The sequence below is a fragment of the Narcine bancroftii genome, chromosome 5 (assembly GCF_036971445.1).
Source record: "Narcine bancroftii isolate sNarBan1 chromosome 5, sNarBan1.hap1, whole genome shotgun sequence".
NCBI lineage: Eukaryota > Metazoa > Chordata > Chondrichthyes > Torpediniformes > Narcinidae > Narcine > Narcine bancroftii.
The window spans coordinates 132,636,016-132,649,606 of record NC_091473.1 but is presented as its reverse complement, the minus strand read 5'-3'; the positions used below and the strand labels follow the sequence as shown (position 1 = coordinate 132,649,606).

General features: G+C 39.6%; 1 protein-coding gene across 1 annotated transcript in view; it reads left to right on the top strand.

The window, feature by feature from the left end:
- The window catches only part of abcd3a (ATP-binding cassette, sub-family D (ALD), member 3a), a 76,696-nt gene extending 63,730 nt beyond the window's left edge, over nt 1-12,966 (top strand). The window contains exons 19-23 of the mRNA XM_069939087.1: nt 862-951; nt 2,586-2,705; nt 10,823-10,927; nt 11,412-11,468; nt 12,493-12,966. Of these exons, the coding sequence (XP_069795188.1) occupies nt 862-951; nt 2,586-2,705; nt 10,823-10,927; nt 11,412-11,468; nt 12,493-12,570 (450 nt within the window). The 3' untranslated portion in view covers nt 12,571-12,966. The remainder of the gene's footprint in view (nt 1-861; nt 952-2,585; nt 2,706-10,822; nt 10,928-11,411; nt 11,469-12,492) is intronic.
- Nucleotides 12,967-13,591: the final 625 nt, after the last annotated feature.

Below are 13,591 nucleotides of genomic sequence, written 5' to 3'. Positions count from 1 at the left end.
TGGGTGACGTGAACAGATTGGGAAAAGGATGGACAACTTGGGTGACGTGAACAGATTGGGAAAAGGATGGACAACTTGGGTGACGTGAACAGATTGGGCAAAAGGATGGACAACTTGGGTGACGTGAACAGATTGGGAAAAGGATGGACAACTTGGGTGACGTGAACAGATTGGGAAAAGGATGGACTACTTGGGTGACGTGAACAGATTGGGAAAAGGATGGACAACTTGGGTGACGTGAACAGATTGGGAAAAGGATGGACAACTTGGGTGACGTGAACAGATTGGGCAAAAGGATGGACAACTTGGGTGACGTGAACAGATTGGGCAAAAGGTTTGTTTCCGTGGTGTGAAATTCTATCATGTCAATTAATACAAATCTCATCATTGATTTTCATGCCACAAATGTCTTATTTCTATTTTGTTAAATGTAAACAGGGCTCCAAAACAAGGTGTTAAGAAACATAGATGAAAGGCAGTAAATAATTGCCATACATTTCACATCTTTGCTACTTTTACTCTCATTATCCAATGTAATTTTATGTGGACATTTTAAGAATGGTATATAGAGTTGCAAAAGTAAGAAAGTGCACTTCAAAATACAGATTTTCTCAGCTATCTGGTATTAAATTTGAAGTAAGATTTTTAAAAATTCTTTTAACATGTTATTTGGAACTGGTCATCAAAATTGAGAAGTAGATGCATAAAACTATAGGATAAAAATCAAATCAAAGTTGTCTTTTTTTTAAATAGCCTTCTAAATCATGAATTACTGTACTTCAATTTAAAATTTGGTTTGCTAAGGATTTCAAGGAACCCATTTTGGTTCTCCTATTAAAGCATCAAACATTTATTTTGCAGCGACCATATATGACTCTAGGAACTCTAAGAGATCAGGTGATCTACCCAGACACAATGGAAGATCAGAAGCGGAAAGGAATATCTGATCTGGTATAACAAGTATTACTTTATCAGATTAGTTACTTTGTGCTCTTGCCTTGGATACCTGGGATACAGGCAGCATGTACTAATGTTAGATTGAGCTGGATGATGAGAGAGTGAAAATGCAATGCTGCCTGTGAAAATTTTATTTCTGCTTTTATCTTTCAATGGTGATTATTCTAAACCTTCAATGAGTAACATAGCGATCTCTTGGGAGGGCTCGATAATCTAGTCACCAATGCCATTCATATCTTGAATTTATCTCCTTTTGTGTTCGTTTTTTGTTTCTTCTCCTCCACTCCTAAATTTCTATTGGATTCCAGGTTCCACATCAATTCTTTGCATCCACAGAGAGAAATTTACTCTGTCCACTTCCCTCCTGTTCCCATACCTCTTAAGTTAAATGTGAGCTGTCAGGGAATGTGATTGTCTTCGGTTTATTACGGTTTTGAGTCACTGCCACACATTGTCAGGGAATTGGTTTCAATTTTGATCTCAAGTGCTCTCCAGTGTGTCCACTTTCCAAAGCGATGCAGTTAGGTAGATTCACTGTAGGAGTGTGGTAGAATGTAATGGAAGCTGATGAGAATATGGGGAAAATTAAAATTGGGATTACTGTAGGATTAGGGCTGATAGGTGGTTAATGGTTGGGTGTGGACTAGGTGGGCTGAAGGGCCTATTTCCGTGCTGTATTTCTCCATGTCTATATATGTCTTCTCAGTTCTTATTTGATTTTCTCGCTGCCCTATCTTTTGGTTAGGGCATGGGATGGTGTAGTCTGTAAACACAGTGTGGATTTTGCACGGAAACCTGCAGCAGTTCCCTTCTCTTCCCTTGACAACGTTTCTGATGTTCCCCTTAAATCCTCTCCTGTTTTCACCATCCATTCCCTTTACACATTACTAACTTTATTTCTTCCTTCTTGTTTTTGCTAAATGCATCATTCTCTGCTAACTTTGCTGTTATCTCTGCGAATACTGCCCTCCCTCTCAATTTTCTATCCATCCCATTTGACTCCCCTTAAATATGGCTTTTGCCTGCACCATTTCCTTATGACTGCCAAGCTGTTATGTCCTCTGCACACTGCCATAGAAGTCATGAACTGAACCTTCAGAGTCCACGTCCCATCATGAATGGGTGCTGTGAAGAAGCCACTTTCAGGTTATGAGCCTATAAATGAACATGTTCATCCATATTGAAAATGAATTGGATTCCATCTCGTGCTGAAATTTCTCATTCAGTAAAACTTAATTTCACAAAAAATGCTGGAAATACTCAACAAGTTATGGCAGTATCTGGAAAGAGAAACTAAATATTGAAGACCATTCATCAAATCTGGAAAATGGTTTCATAAAGGTATGGGAAGTGAAATGGTGTATTCATACAGATGCTGTCTGACCTGAATGTTTCCAACACTTTTTACTACACATTTCCAACATCACTATTTTGTTTTATTTTCTATCTGTCACTTTGCAGTTATTATCATATGTTTGAAAAACAATAATAATTTGGAGCCCAGAAATGCATTTAAACACTAGAATTAAATTGTTTATCATGTAATTTTCTTGCACAACTGCCATGTTTCTCATGGAATTTAATCAAATTAAATTCACTATTTATTGTAGAATTGTAATTGTCAACAGGTTCTGAAGGAGTATCTGGACAATGTACAGCTTGGCCATATTCTGGAGCGTGAGGGAAGCTGGGATTGTGTTCAGGACTGGATGGATGTACTTAGTGGCGGGGAGAAGCAACGAATGGCTGTATGTCAAACAATTTGCATATAATTTTTAAAGCTTATATTGGAAAAGCCAATACTTGAGATGTGCATCATCAGAATGGAACATAAACTCTCCCATTATTATTTTTAATGTATTCTTTTATAATTTTTGAATTTGCAAAATATTACATTATTAGCTGGTTTATAATTTAGCCATCGAAAAACACAAATTTCAGATCAGTAATATTTATTTTACATGATATAGTGCTGTTTTAGTCCCAAAATAGCATCCAGTTTGTGCACATACTTTTTTTTTAGTTGCGGTTGTGTCAGAAGTCAGACAAAGCTCTTGAGAATTATGAAGTAGCCAGGAAAGAACTTAAGGACCGAGGGGAGGTGAAAGGGTTCATGAGAAGGTCTTGGTGAGTAGGACTGAAGAAAGCCCCAAAGTGTTCTATACATATGTGAAAAATAGTTGGCTGACTAGAGTGAGGCTCAAGGACAAAAGGGGTAAAGTGAGAGGTTCTTAATAAATACTTTGCTTCAGTGCTCACCAAGAAGAGGGACCTTGGGGAATGTGAGGTCAGCAGAGAGCAGGGTAATGTGTTGGAGCATGTCAAGGTTAAGAAAGAGGCAGCGTCATGAACAAGTCCAGGACGGGTTATACCCAAAGCTACGAGGGGAAGCAAGGGAAGAACTTCTGGGTCATTGTCCTGGGTAAACGTGTACCTCTCATTTGTTTGTTTTAGATTAGTCACAGTGTTTGAGCTACCGAAAGAAAATAGACACACACCGAGAGCAGTTCAGTTTATACAAATGTTTATTCCAAATTGAATGGTAGACAATTGAGGAGTGCAGAGCAACAAAGGGATTTAGGAGTTATGGTAAATAGTACCCTCAAAGTTGATACTCAGGTAGATAGAGTGGTGAAGAAGGCATTTGGAATGTGGGCCTTCATAAATTGGAGTATTGAATTCAAGACTTGGGATGTTATGATGAAATTGTACAAAGCATTGGTGAGGCCAAGTTTGGAATACTGTGTGCAGTTTTGGTCACCAAATTATAGGAAGGATATAAACAAAATAGAGAGAGTGCAGAGAAGGTTCACGAGAATGTTGACAGGATGTCAGAGTTTGAGTGACTGAGAAAGGTTGAGCAGCCTGGGGCTTTTTTCTCTGGAGCGTAGAAGATTGAGGGGGGATTTGATGGAGGTGTTCAAGATTTTAAAAGGGACAGGGAGAGTCAACATGGATAGGCTTTTTCAATTAAGAATGGGGGATATTCAAACCAGAAAGGCCATGGTTTAAGATTGAAGGGGGAAAGTTATAAGGGGAACATGAGGGGAAATTTCTTCACGCAAAGGGTGGTTAGGATGTGGAATAAGCTTCCGGCAGAGGTGGTTGAAGCAAGAACGTTATTTACATTTAAGGAAAGACTGGATAATTACATGGAGGGGAGAGGATTGGAGGGGAATGGACCGGGTGCTAGTCAGTGGGACTAGGAGGGTGGGGATTTGTTATGGCATGGACTAGTAGGGTCAAACTGGCCTGTTCTGTGCTGTATATGCTTATATGGTTAAATTCAAAAGCTGATTTCAAACTACAATATGCTATTCCTTCCCAACTATACTTATCAACGCCTGGACTGTTCCCACTGCCAAAGCGAGGCAATGACTGCACACTTGTAATAGATTGTTGGGGCGCCGGTAGCAGCTTCTCCACCTCCCTCGACCGGGATGTTAGCTGGACTCTCAAAGTTCTTCTTGCTGAGAGATTTTGCCACCTCTTGGAGAGTCTCAAACTTCAGCAGCGGGACCATGGCTTATATTACCCAAAAGTTGTTTACTTCATAGCTTATCTCTTTGAACAAATGATATAATTATCTTCAAGGTCTTCTGACAGTCTGCGACCAACAAAAGAAAACTGCATCTCTGGGCCTCCTGGTGGAATTTAGATGTGTCTACTAATTCGTATGCATCCCTGGGCCTCATAGAGTAAATTAGATTATGTCTACTGATTCTAAAAAAAACAAGCAGGTTCTCAGCCTTGCAGAAGCATAGGCTGCAAAAGTAAGAAACACGGTTTAAATCTTCCATTACAGTCATTCATGATAAACTTTGCATCATCCCTGGCCACAGGAGAATGGCAAAAATTTTTAGACATAAAAGCACAGTAACAGACCATTTCGGCCCACGAGTCCATGCTGCCCAATTTAACCTACACCTCCAGCACTTTTTGAATGGTGGGAGGAAACCCGTGGAAAACCCTTTGAAAGGTAATGGGGAGAATTCTAAGAATTTTAGACCAGTGAGTCGGTGGTAGGAAAACTATTGGAGAGGATTCTTATGGATAAAATTCATGAGCATTTTGGAGAAACATATTGCTATTAGGGATAGACAATGTGACTTTGTGAGAGGCAGCTTGGACTTAATAAACCTAATTAAGTTTTTTTTTGAGATGTCAAAAGAAATTGATGAAGGTAGCGTCATGGATGTGATGTATGTCAATTTTAATAACAGGCTTTTGACAAGGTTCCTCATTTTGGGCTCATCCAGAAAGTAATGAGGCATAGGATCCATGGGAAGTTGACTGCATGAATTCAGAATTGGCTTGTCCAAAGAATGTGAAGGCTGGTTTTAGATAGACTATACTCTGACTGGAGGTTGGTGACTAGTGATGTTTTCCAGAGATCTATTCTGGATCCCCTGTTCTTGTGATTTTTATAAATAACTTGAATGAGGGGTTAGACAAAAAGGTTGGGCTTCTGTTAGGGTACAAAAAGACACAGCAGAACCAAAAAGATGCAAGCTACTGTTTTATTCTTGTAACACCAGTGGGAATGAATGATATTCAGTGTTGGGTAGACCGAAGCCTCTTTCACACTTTCGAGTAATCCCAGGAATTAACCGCCAATCGGCCTTTAAAGTGTCAAGTGTGAAAGCAAAATCCGATCAACGCTGGCGTCAGATGAGGTCATCTCACACCAGGGATTGACGGCCTCGACCCCTAGTACAATCCCCAGCATCTGCAGATGCCAGTGTTGCAATCAAGCAAGTGTGAAACTGGTAATTGCATTGTGGGATTGAAATGACCCAAGTTTTTGCATAAGTACAGGAATGTGAAAGAAGAAAAGATTCAAATGAAGGTATCAACTTTGCCATGGGAAAGTCGCAGCAGGGGAAAAAGAGAGAGGAAATTCCATAAATAGCAATAGAGGACCATTTTTAAATAGCAAGGGTAAGTTGGTAGCACTATATAGTGCACAATTTATAAAGACAGTGTGGAAAAAGCAATGGCGGACCTCATTTCCAAGAATGCCATGTGGCAGAGAAACCCCTCCATAAATGTTCCGTTGCTGCAGCCGATCATATAGCCCTTTCTCTGCCACATGGAATTCTGGGAGGGAAGGTCCGCTATTGCTTTTCCCCCATGGCATTTATAAATTGTACGCAATAGCGCTACCAACTTTCCCACGCTGTTTAAAAATTGTCCACTATTGCTGTTTTATGCTAACACTTTCCCACAGACCTTTATAAAGGTTTATCTAGGTCGGCACAACAACAACAGGAGCTGAAGAGCTGATACTGCGTTGTACATAAAGCTTAATTATGTTATAATTAGGCATGATTAATTTTGTTCAAATATAAGGGCATAATGCACTGATCAGGATTAATGCAGGTTCACTATCACTCGATGTGTCATGACGTCACCAGTAGAACAGTCCTAACCCAGGGGATGGCTCCTTGCAAGTGTGAAAGCATTCACTGTCCCAGTTAGGAGTGGTCAGGTGTGAAAAGCCAAAGCCCCCATTCCTATCCCTGGACACTGAACGGCCAATTTACTGAGATGCAAGTGTGAAAGGGGCTTTTATCTTTGAATGAGGTTCCTTTCACACTTGCATCCCGCTAAATTGGCCGTTCAGTGTCCAGGGATAGGAATGGGGGCTTTGGCTTTTCACACTTGACCACTCCTAACTGGGACAGTGAATACTTTCACACTTGCAAGGAGCCATCCCCAGTGTTTGGTCTGTTCTACCTTTTAATTGGATGTTGCTGCCCATTTCACACTTGCCTGATCTCAATGCCTGTGTCTACAGATGCCAGGGATTGTACTAAAGGTCAAAGCCCGCAATCCTTGGCGTGAAATGATGTCGTCTGATGCCGGTGTTGAGCAGATTTTGCTTTCACACTTGCCTCTTTAAAGGCCGACTGGTGTTCGATTCCTGGGAAAAGGTGAAAGGGGCTTAAGGCAAAGAGAACAGTTTATAAGTGATTCTTTTGCATAATTATAAAACCCAGATTTCCACTGACTCTTTGTTATAGGTAAAGATCAGTGTTCATTTCAAAAGACATGAAAAATGGGGTTAAGTCAGTTGGAGGTAACAAATACATGTGGAAATTCATACGTTGTACAGTGTTGATGGCTGTCTGAAAATATTCACATTAAATATACATTGATATCTGTTGTAGCCACTGGAATTAACGAGCATATGGGCCATACAATGGTGACTGAAACTACCCGCACAGGGAGAGGGGTCTGTACCAGTTTATCTATCACCACTGGTTTCTGGCAGCCTCCTTTGACTGTCGAAGCTGCATCTATCATGTAATAGTAATGGCACAGCTGAGTTTCAGGCGGGAACCATTTTTGAAAGAATTTACTTCATTGACAGCTCATTATGCGGATATGAGTCTGTTTAGCTGTTGGCGGTGGTGATTAGCAGCACAGTGAATTTTAAATAGCTGTCTTAACTTTCTGGGAAGGGAGGGACAAGGGTCTCTGAGTATGTAGCTTCTGCCTGCTTTTTGGGACTTTGAATTACAGGTTGGAATTTGTTATTTTTCCAAGCCTGTGATATTTTCCTATATTTGTACTGTCTGGACCCACTAAAACCTCCAAATCCCACAGAAGATGCTGTGAATTGTGTAGATGCAGAGTTGGGCGGAGATGTGGCAGATGGTGTTCGATCTGGAAAAGTATGAAGTATACATTTTGGATGATCTAACCTGTAAGCATTAATGGCATAATTTTTGGCAGTGTGGGGGAACAGAGGGATCTTGACATCCAAGTCCATAGATCCCTCAAAGTTGCCGCACAAGATGATGCAGTAATTAAGTTGGTGTATGGTGTGTTGGTTCTCGTTAGTTGGGGGTGGAGTTCCAGAGCTGTGCAATAATTCAGCTCTGTCAAACTCTCGTTAGAGTATTGTGTTCAGTTGCTTTAGAGACAGTGCAGAGGAGATTTATCAGGTTGCTGCATGGATTCAGGAACATGTCTTGTGAGGAAAGGATAAGCGTTGAGAAGCTCGGAAAACAGAGAATTAGAGGTGACTTAATAGAGCTGTATAGGATGAGGAATATAGAGTGGAGAACCACCACCTTTTGCCCACAGTAGCATAGGCTAATACCACAGGGCGTGTTTAAGGTGAGTAGAGGAAAATTTAGGGGAGGTGTCAGAGGTTTTTTGTTTTAACCAGCTCAAAATCAGTATTTATTGTCATGAACAAGTCATGAAATTTGGCATTTTGCCACAGCATCATGGTGCAAACATCCATATAATAAACATCATATGACATTTCTATATAAAATAACAATGAAAGTCCACGAAAAGTCAGGCCATGTCTTTGGTTCATTGATTATTCAGGAATCTGACAGCAGCGGGGAAGAAGCTGTCCTTTTCCTGTTGAGTGTTCATCTTTACGCTCCTGTACCTTTTCCCTCACGGTAGCAGAGTGAAGAGGGCATGGCCAGGGTGGGGTTGGGGGGGGGGGGTGTCTTTGAGGATAGAGGTTGCTTTTTTAAGACACTGCCTCTTGTAGATGTCCTCAATGGAATGCATTCTGATGCCTGTGATGTCACAGGCCGAGTTAACAACCCTCTGGAGTTTATTCTTGTCCTGAGAGTTAATACCTCTGTACCAGGCAGTGATGCAATCAGCCAGAATGCTCTCCATAGTACACCTGTAGAGGTTTTCAAGAGTCTTCAGTGATGTACCGAATCTTCTCAGACACCTCACAAAGTATAGCCGCTGGCGAGCCTTCTTTGTGATTGCGTCAGCATGGAGGCTCCAGGACAGATCCTCAGAGATGTTGACACCAGGAATTTGAAGTTCGATGAGGACTGGGTCGCGTTCCCCTGACTTCCTTTTCAAGTCCACGATCATCTCCTTGGTTTTGCTGATGTTGAGTGCAAGGTTGTTAACGTTATACCATTCAATAAGCTGATCTATCTTCCTCCTATACACTTCTTCATTGGTGTTTGTGATTCTGCCGACAACTGTGGTGTCATCGGCAAACTTGTAGATGGCGTTGGAATTGTCCCTGGCCACACAGTCGTGGGTGTATAATGAATAGAGCAGTGATCTAAGCGCACATCCTTGGGGTATGCCTGTGTTGATGATCAGTGAGGAGGAGATGTTGTTTCCATTTCGTACTGACTGGTCTTCTGATGAGAAAGTCAAGGTTCCAGTTGCAAAGGCCTAGAGTTTGTAGCTTCTTGGCCAGCACTGATGGAATAATGTTATTGAAGACCGAGCTGCAGTCTCTGAAGAGCAGCTGTATGTATGAATTGCTGTTTTTGAGGTGATCCAGAGCTGAGTGGACCCAGTGATATTGCATCTGCCTTAGTGATTGTGACAATAGGCAAATTGCAGTGGGTCCAGATCTTCACTTAGGTACATGTTAATTCTGGCCATAACCAGCTTCTCAAGGCATTTCATCACAGTAGAAGTTAGTGCTACTGGGCGGTAGTTGTTGAGGCCTCCCACACTACTCTTCTTGAGTACCAGGATAATAGATCCCCTTTTGAAGCTGGTGGGAATCTCTGGCTGCCACAATGTGAGGTTGAAAATGTCCGTGAACACTCCGGCTAGTTAGTTGGCGCAGATTTTCAGTACCCTGCTTGGTACGCCATCAGGGGCCTGATGCCTCTTGAATGATGTTCTGGAATATCTGAAATGCATTGTCGGGGGTTAGTGGCAGAGGCTGTTACAGTGGCGGCATTTAAAAGACTCTTAGATAGTTCACATGGATAATTGGGAGGGAAGGATCATGCAGTAGATTTATATAGATAGCACAATATTGTGGGCTGGAGCGGCTGTATTCTGCTGTAATGTTCTAAAGTTAATTCTCTTCTCATTTCTTGTTGATGCAACTCTTGTACCTGCTCATTCTTGTGCCGCGAGCCACAGACTCTTCAGTAAAAATTAATTTACTCATTCACTGTTGAGCTATATTCTCATCTGACCAAACTAAAAGATAATCTGTATGTAAAGGTTGCCCTATCCTTCATTACTGTATTGCAAATGTCTTTAATGCTTCTCTATTTACCCACGAATGTCAGAAATTTGTGGACTTTAATCATTAGGGTTGAGAATATTGATTAACTGCCCATGTCTTTCCCCGACTTCCTACAGAGCTCGATCCAAACTTAAGATGTTTAGTCAGTGATCTGCTCGTGCATTTCCCCTAGTCATCTCCTAGTTGCCATCCTGATCTTGTCAATGAGAATGACTTGGCCTAACTGCCATTAAATTGATGAGCTTCCAACTCCCTTCCTGATCCACCTGTGACCAGATGATAATGATTATTTTTCTCTCAGTGTGGTCTTCCACCTTTTCAAATTTGCCTTTGCCAGTCCTCTCCTCAGAAATGAACAACTCAAGAGATTTTTCATAACCCAGCTAGCAACAAGGACATAAGTTTACAAATTTGTCATTTATCTATGTTGCTGGGCGCTGGATACATGAATTTGAAAGGGGAATTTTGTTTTTGCCTCACTTCATTCTTCAATTCTTGCTGTCAATTTTTCTACTTTGACCATCTATCCTGTACTAATTGAACTTCTATGAAACATTCTGTTAATAATATGTTGGGTAGATTGACAAAAAATATTTTGTTTTTTTGTGATCATTATAATCCATAAGATTTTTAAAATCTGCATCCTAGCCTCGAATTTCACACATTTATATTGTTGCTGTTTTGTATTAGATGGCCAGAATGGCCATTGTCATCACTAGCTAAAATGTATGCATATTTTTCCTGAAGTAAGCTTCATTTTTTTAAGTCTTCGTCAAACGGCTAATTTGATTGAAAGAAATATTTAATTGAGGACTTCCAGTGGACACTTGTTAACATTTAATGTTTCATTTATTTTCAATATAGATGGCTCGATTATTCTACCACAAGCCACAGTTTGCTATTTTGGATGAATGTACCAGCGCGGTTAGTGTTGATGTTGAAGGCTATATCTACAGCCACTGCAGAAAGGTAAGATGTGATGCTGGAAGAAATGTGAAGTTTTGCAGGAACAAAATATTTGCATTAAATTCTTCATATTTTAATAAATGCTCTTTAATTATAACTCCAATTGAAATTAAAATTTGAATTGTTTATTAGCCATTAACTAGGATAAATTGCTTTTTTAAAAAAGAATATTTAACTGTCATTAATTGGAGGGCAATAGTGGTTTAAAATACACACTCTCCCTTCCTCATTGTTCGTCTTGTTGAAGGAATTCTTGAGTTTATTGATGGTGAAGCTGCGAACATGCATGCATTCGGTAGGCATTCCTAATGTAAAGAAGTGTTACATCTCTTGCTCAGGAAGAATTTTAATGCATGATCTTCTATGTATTTTATTTTGTACTAATTAGACTAGTACAAGAAAGATTTAATACAATTTTAGCATAGGTTGACAGCTAATATTTTGTCCTTGGCGGTCATTGTAATGTATATAATTCATTTTCCAAAAGGTTGGCATCACTTTGTTCACTGTGTCACACAGAAAATCTCTATGGACTCACCATGAGGTAAGTCATACCAAAAATGTTAATGCAGAATAAAATCCACAAAATAAATGGGTAATCCTTCTGCTAAAGAAACAATTAAAAAATCTTCAATTGGACTTGTTTTATTGTAGAGTATGACTTAAAACAGTTGTGGGAAACTGAGAGAGTGCAATGAGTAACATGTAACCCAGTTAATTGCTGGATGGAATGGAACAGGGACATTTAGTTGAAGCAGATTAAACTGAGCAATATGGAAGTAAATGCACAAAGAACGTTTAAATTAAATCCCTTCCAGACTCACTGGCAATTTCAAGCTGAATATTGTCATGTTCACCTTCCACTCTTGAATTAGTATTATTCTCAGATGATGATTGCAACCGTCAGGTTCTGCATTTTCATTTAAACATCAGATTGCATTAATTAGCTCCCCTAATTTCGTTTGTAATCTTGGAATTGTAAACTGGAAAAGAGGTACATTGGACTATTTCATTAAATTAATTCATAACATTGTTCAGGTTCAAGACCAATCCATCTGAAAAGCCACCTTCATATTTCCAGAAGATTGTGATTTAGATTCTTATTAATTTTAAGGAACTTGAGTTTGAAGCATTCTTGCCACCAGCTGCTATTTGCAGCAATGGAGCAAATTATGGATCCTTAGATGGATTATAAAATAGCACGTCTTATGCAAGCATTGCTAATGGAAAAGTCACATAATATGGATTTTGTTGAAACAAAGTAGCTAATTTAAATTTCTTAAGAGCTTAATAAATGTAATTGCATCTCACACCACAATTTAAATTTGATTTTGATGACTTTGCCATTGACTTGGAGATCATGATGCATTGCTTTTGATTAACCAGCGCAAGCCTGAAGGTGCTTTTTCTCAATTCCTTTTTCCCTTTAGGAAAGACCTGCTAAAATGTCAAATGTTTTGCAGGTCGTCAGTACTAGATTTAAGGTGGCTCAGTTTAATGACAAAGGTCAATTTGTCCCAATTTTTTAATGATTTATACTGTCATGTGATTTATTACATTGTTCTTAGCATTATCTGCACATGGATGGTCGAGGCAATTATGAATTTAAGCCGATTACTGCTGATACAGTCGAATTTGGTTCTTAAAATCCATCTGTCCTCAATCAAAGTGGAATGACCCACAGAAGAAATCTGTGCAATAAGCATTCTACTCTGCACTAAATATTTCACTTTGTAATTAATTCTCAGTTTTAACCTGCTGTATTAAAAATGAACATTTGATTAATTTGTAATCTTGTTGAGAGCTGTATATTTGGAAATATTAATATTGAGTCTTGTAGATTCAGTAAATTTGCCTAGAAAATGTTTGAATTAATTCCTTACTGATGCTATCTTGTAATAAATAGTTATGTACAGTACAAATAAAGTAACCTAGGGGTGCACTACATGAAAGCATGTTCTTGTTATGCAATAATTTGATATCTACAATTCATTTCCTAATGTTTTTCAGAAAAAAAATTAAAGACATTAATTGTTAACTTTTGTGTATTATTGTTGAATGAGTAATTTTGAATTTCAGTCACGAAATGTTAGATGGAGCACTAGTTTTAACTGAAAACATTTCTCATCTTCAGAACACTTGGTTATATAGCACAATATCTTTTTTTAAAAGACGTGACTGAGAGAACTCAGATTTGTTTTCATTACTTTTATCAGAAGCACCAATCACATATGCACATTTCAGTTGCTATACTCCAACAAGAACATAAAAGTTACATAGAAACATAGAAGATAGGAGCAGGAGTAGGTCATTCAACCCTTCGCGCCTGCTCCGCCATTCAACAAGATCATGGCTGATCTTAAAGTTCAGTACCCCGTCCCCGCCTTCTCTCCGTCACCTTTAATACCCTTATACTGAAGAAATAGATCTAATTCCCTCTTAAATAGATTTAATGAACCTGCCTCTACTGCCCTCTGTGGCAATGAATTCCACAGATTCACCACCCTCTGGGTAAAGAAATTCCTCCTCATCTCGGTCCTAAATGGTTTGCCTATTATCCTCGAACCATGGCCCCGGGTTCTGACTCCCCCACCATTGGAAACATCCCTTCCTCATCCACTCTGTCCAGTCCTGCCAGAATTTTATATGTCTCTATGAGATCCCCTC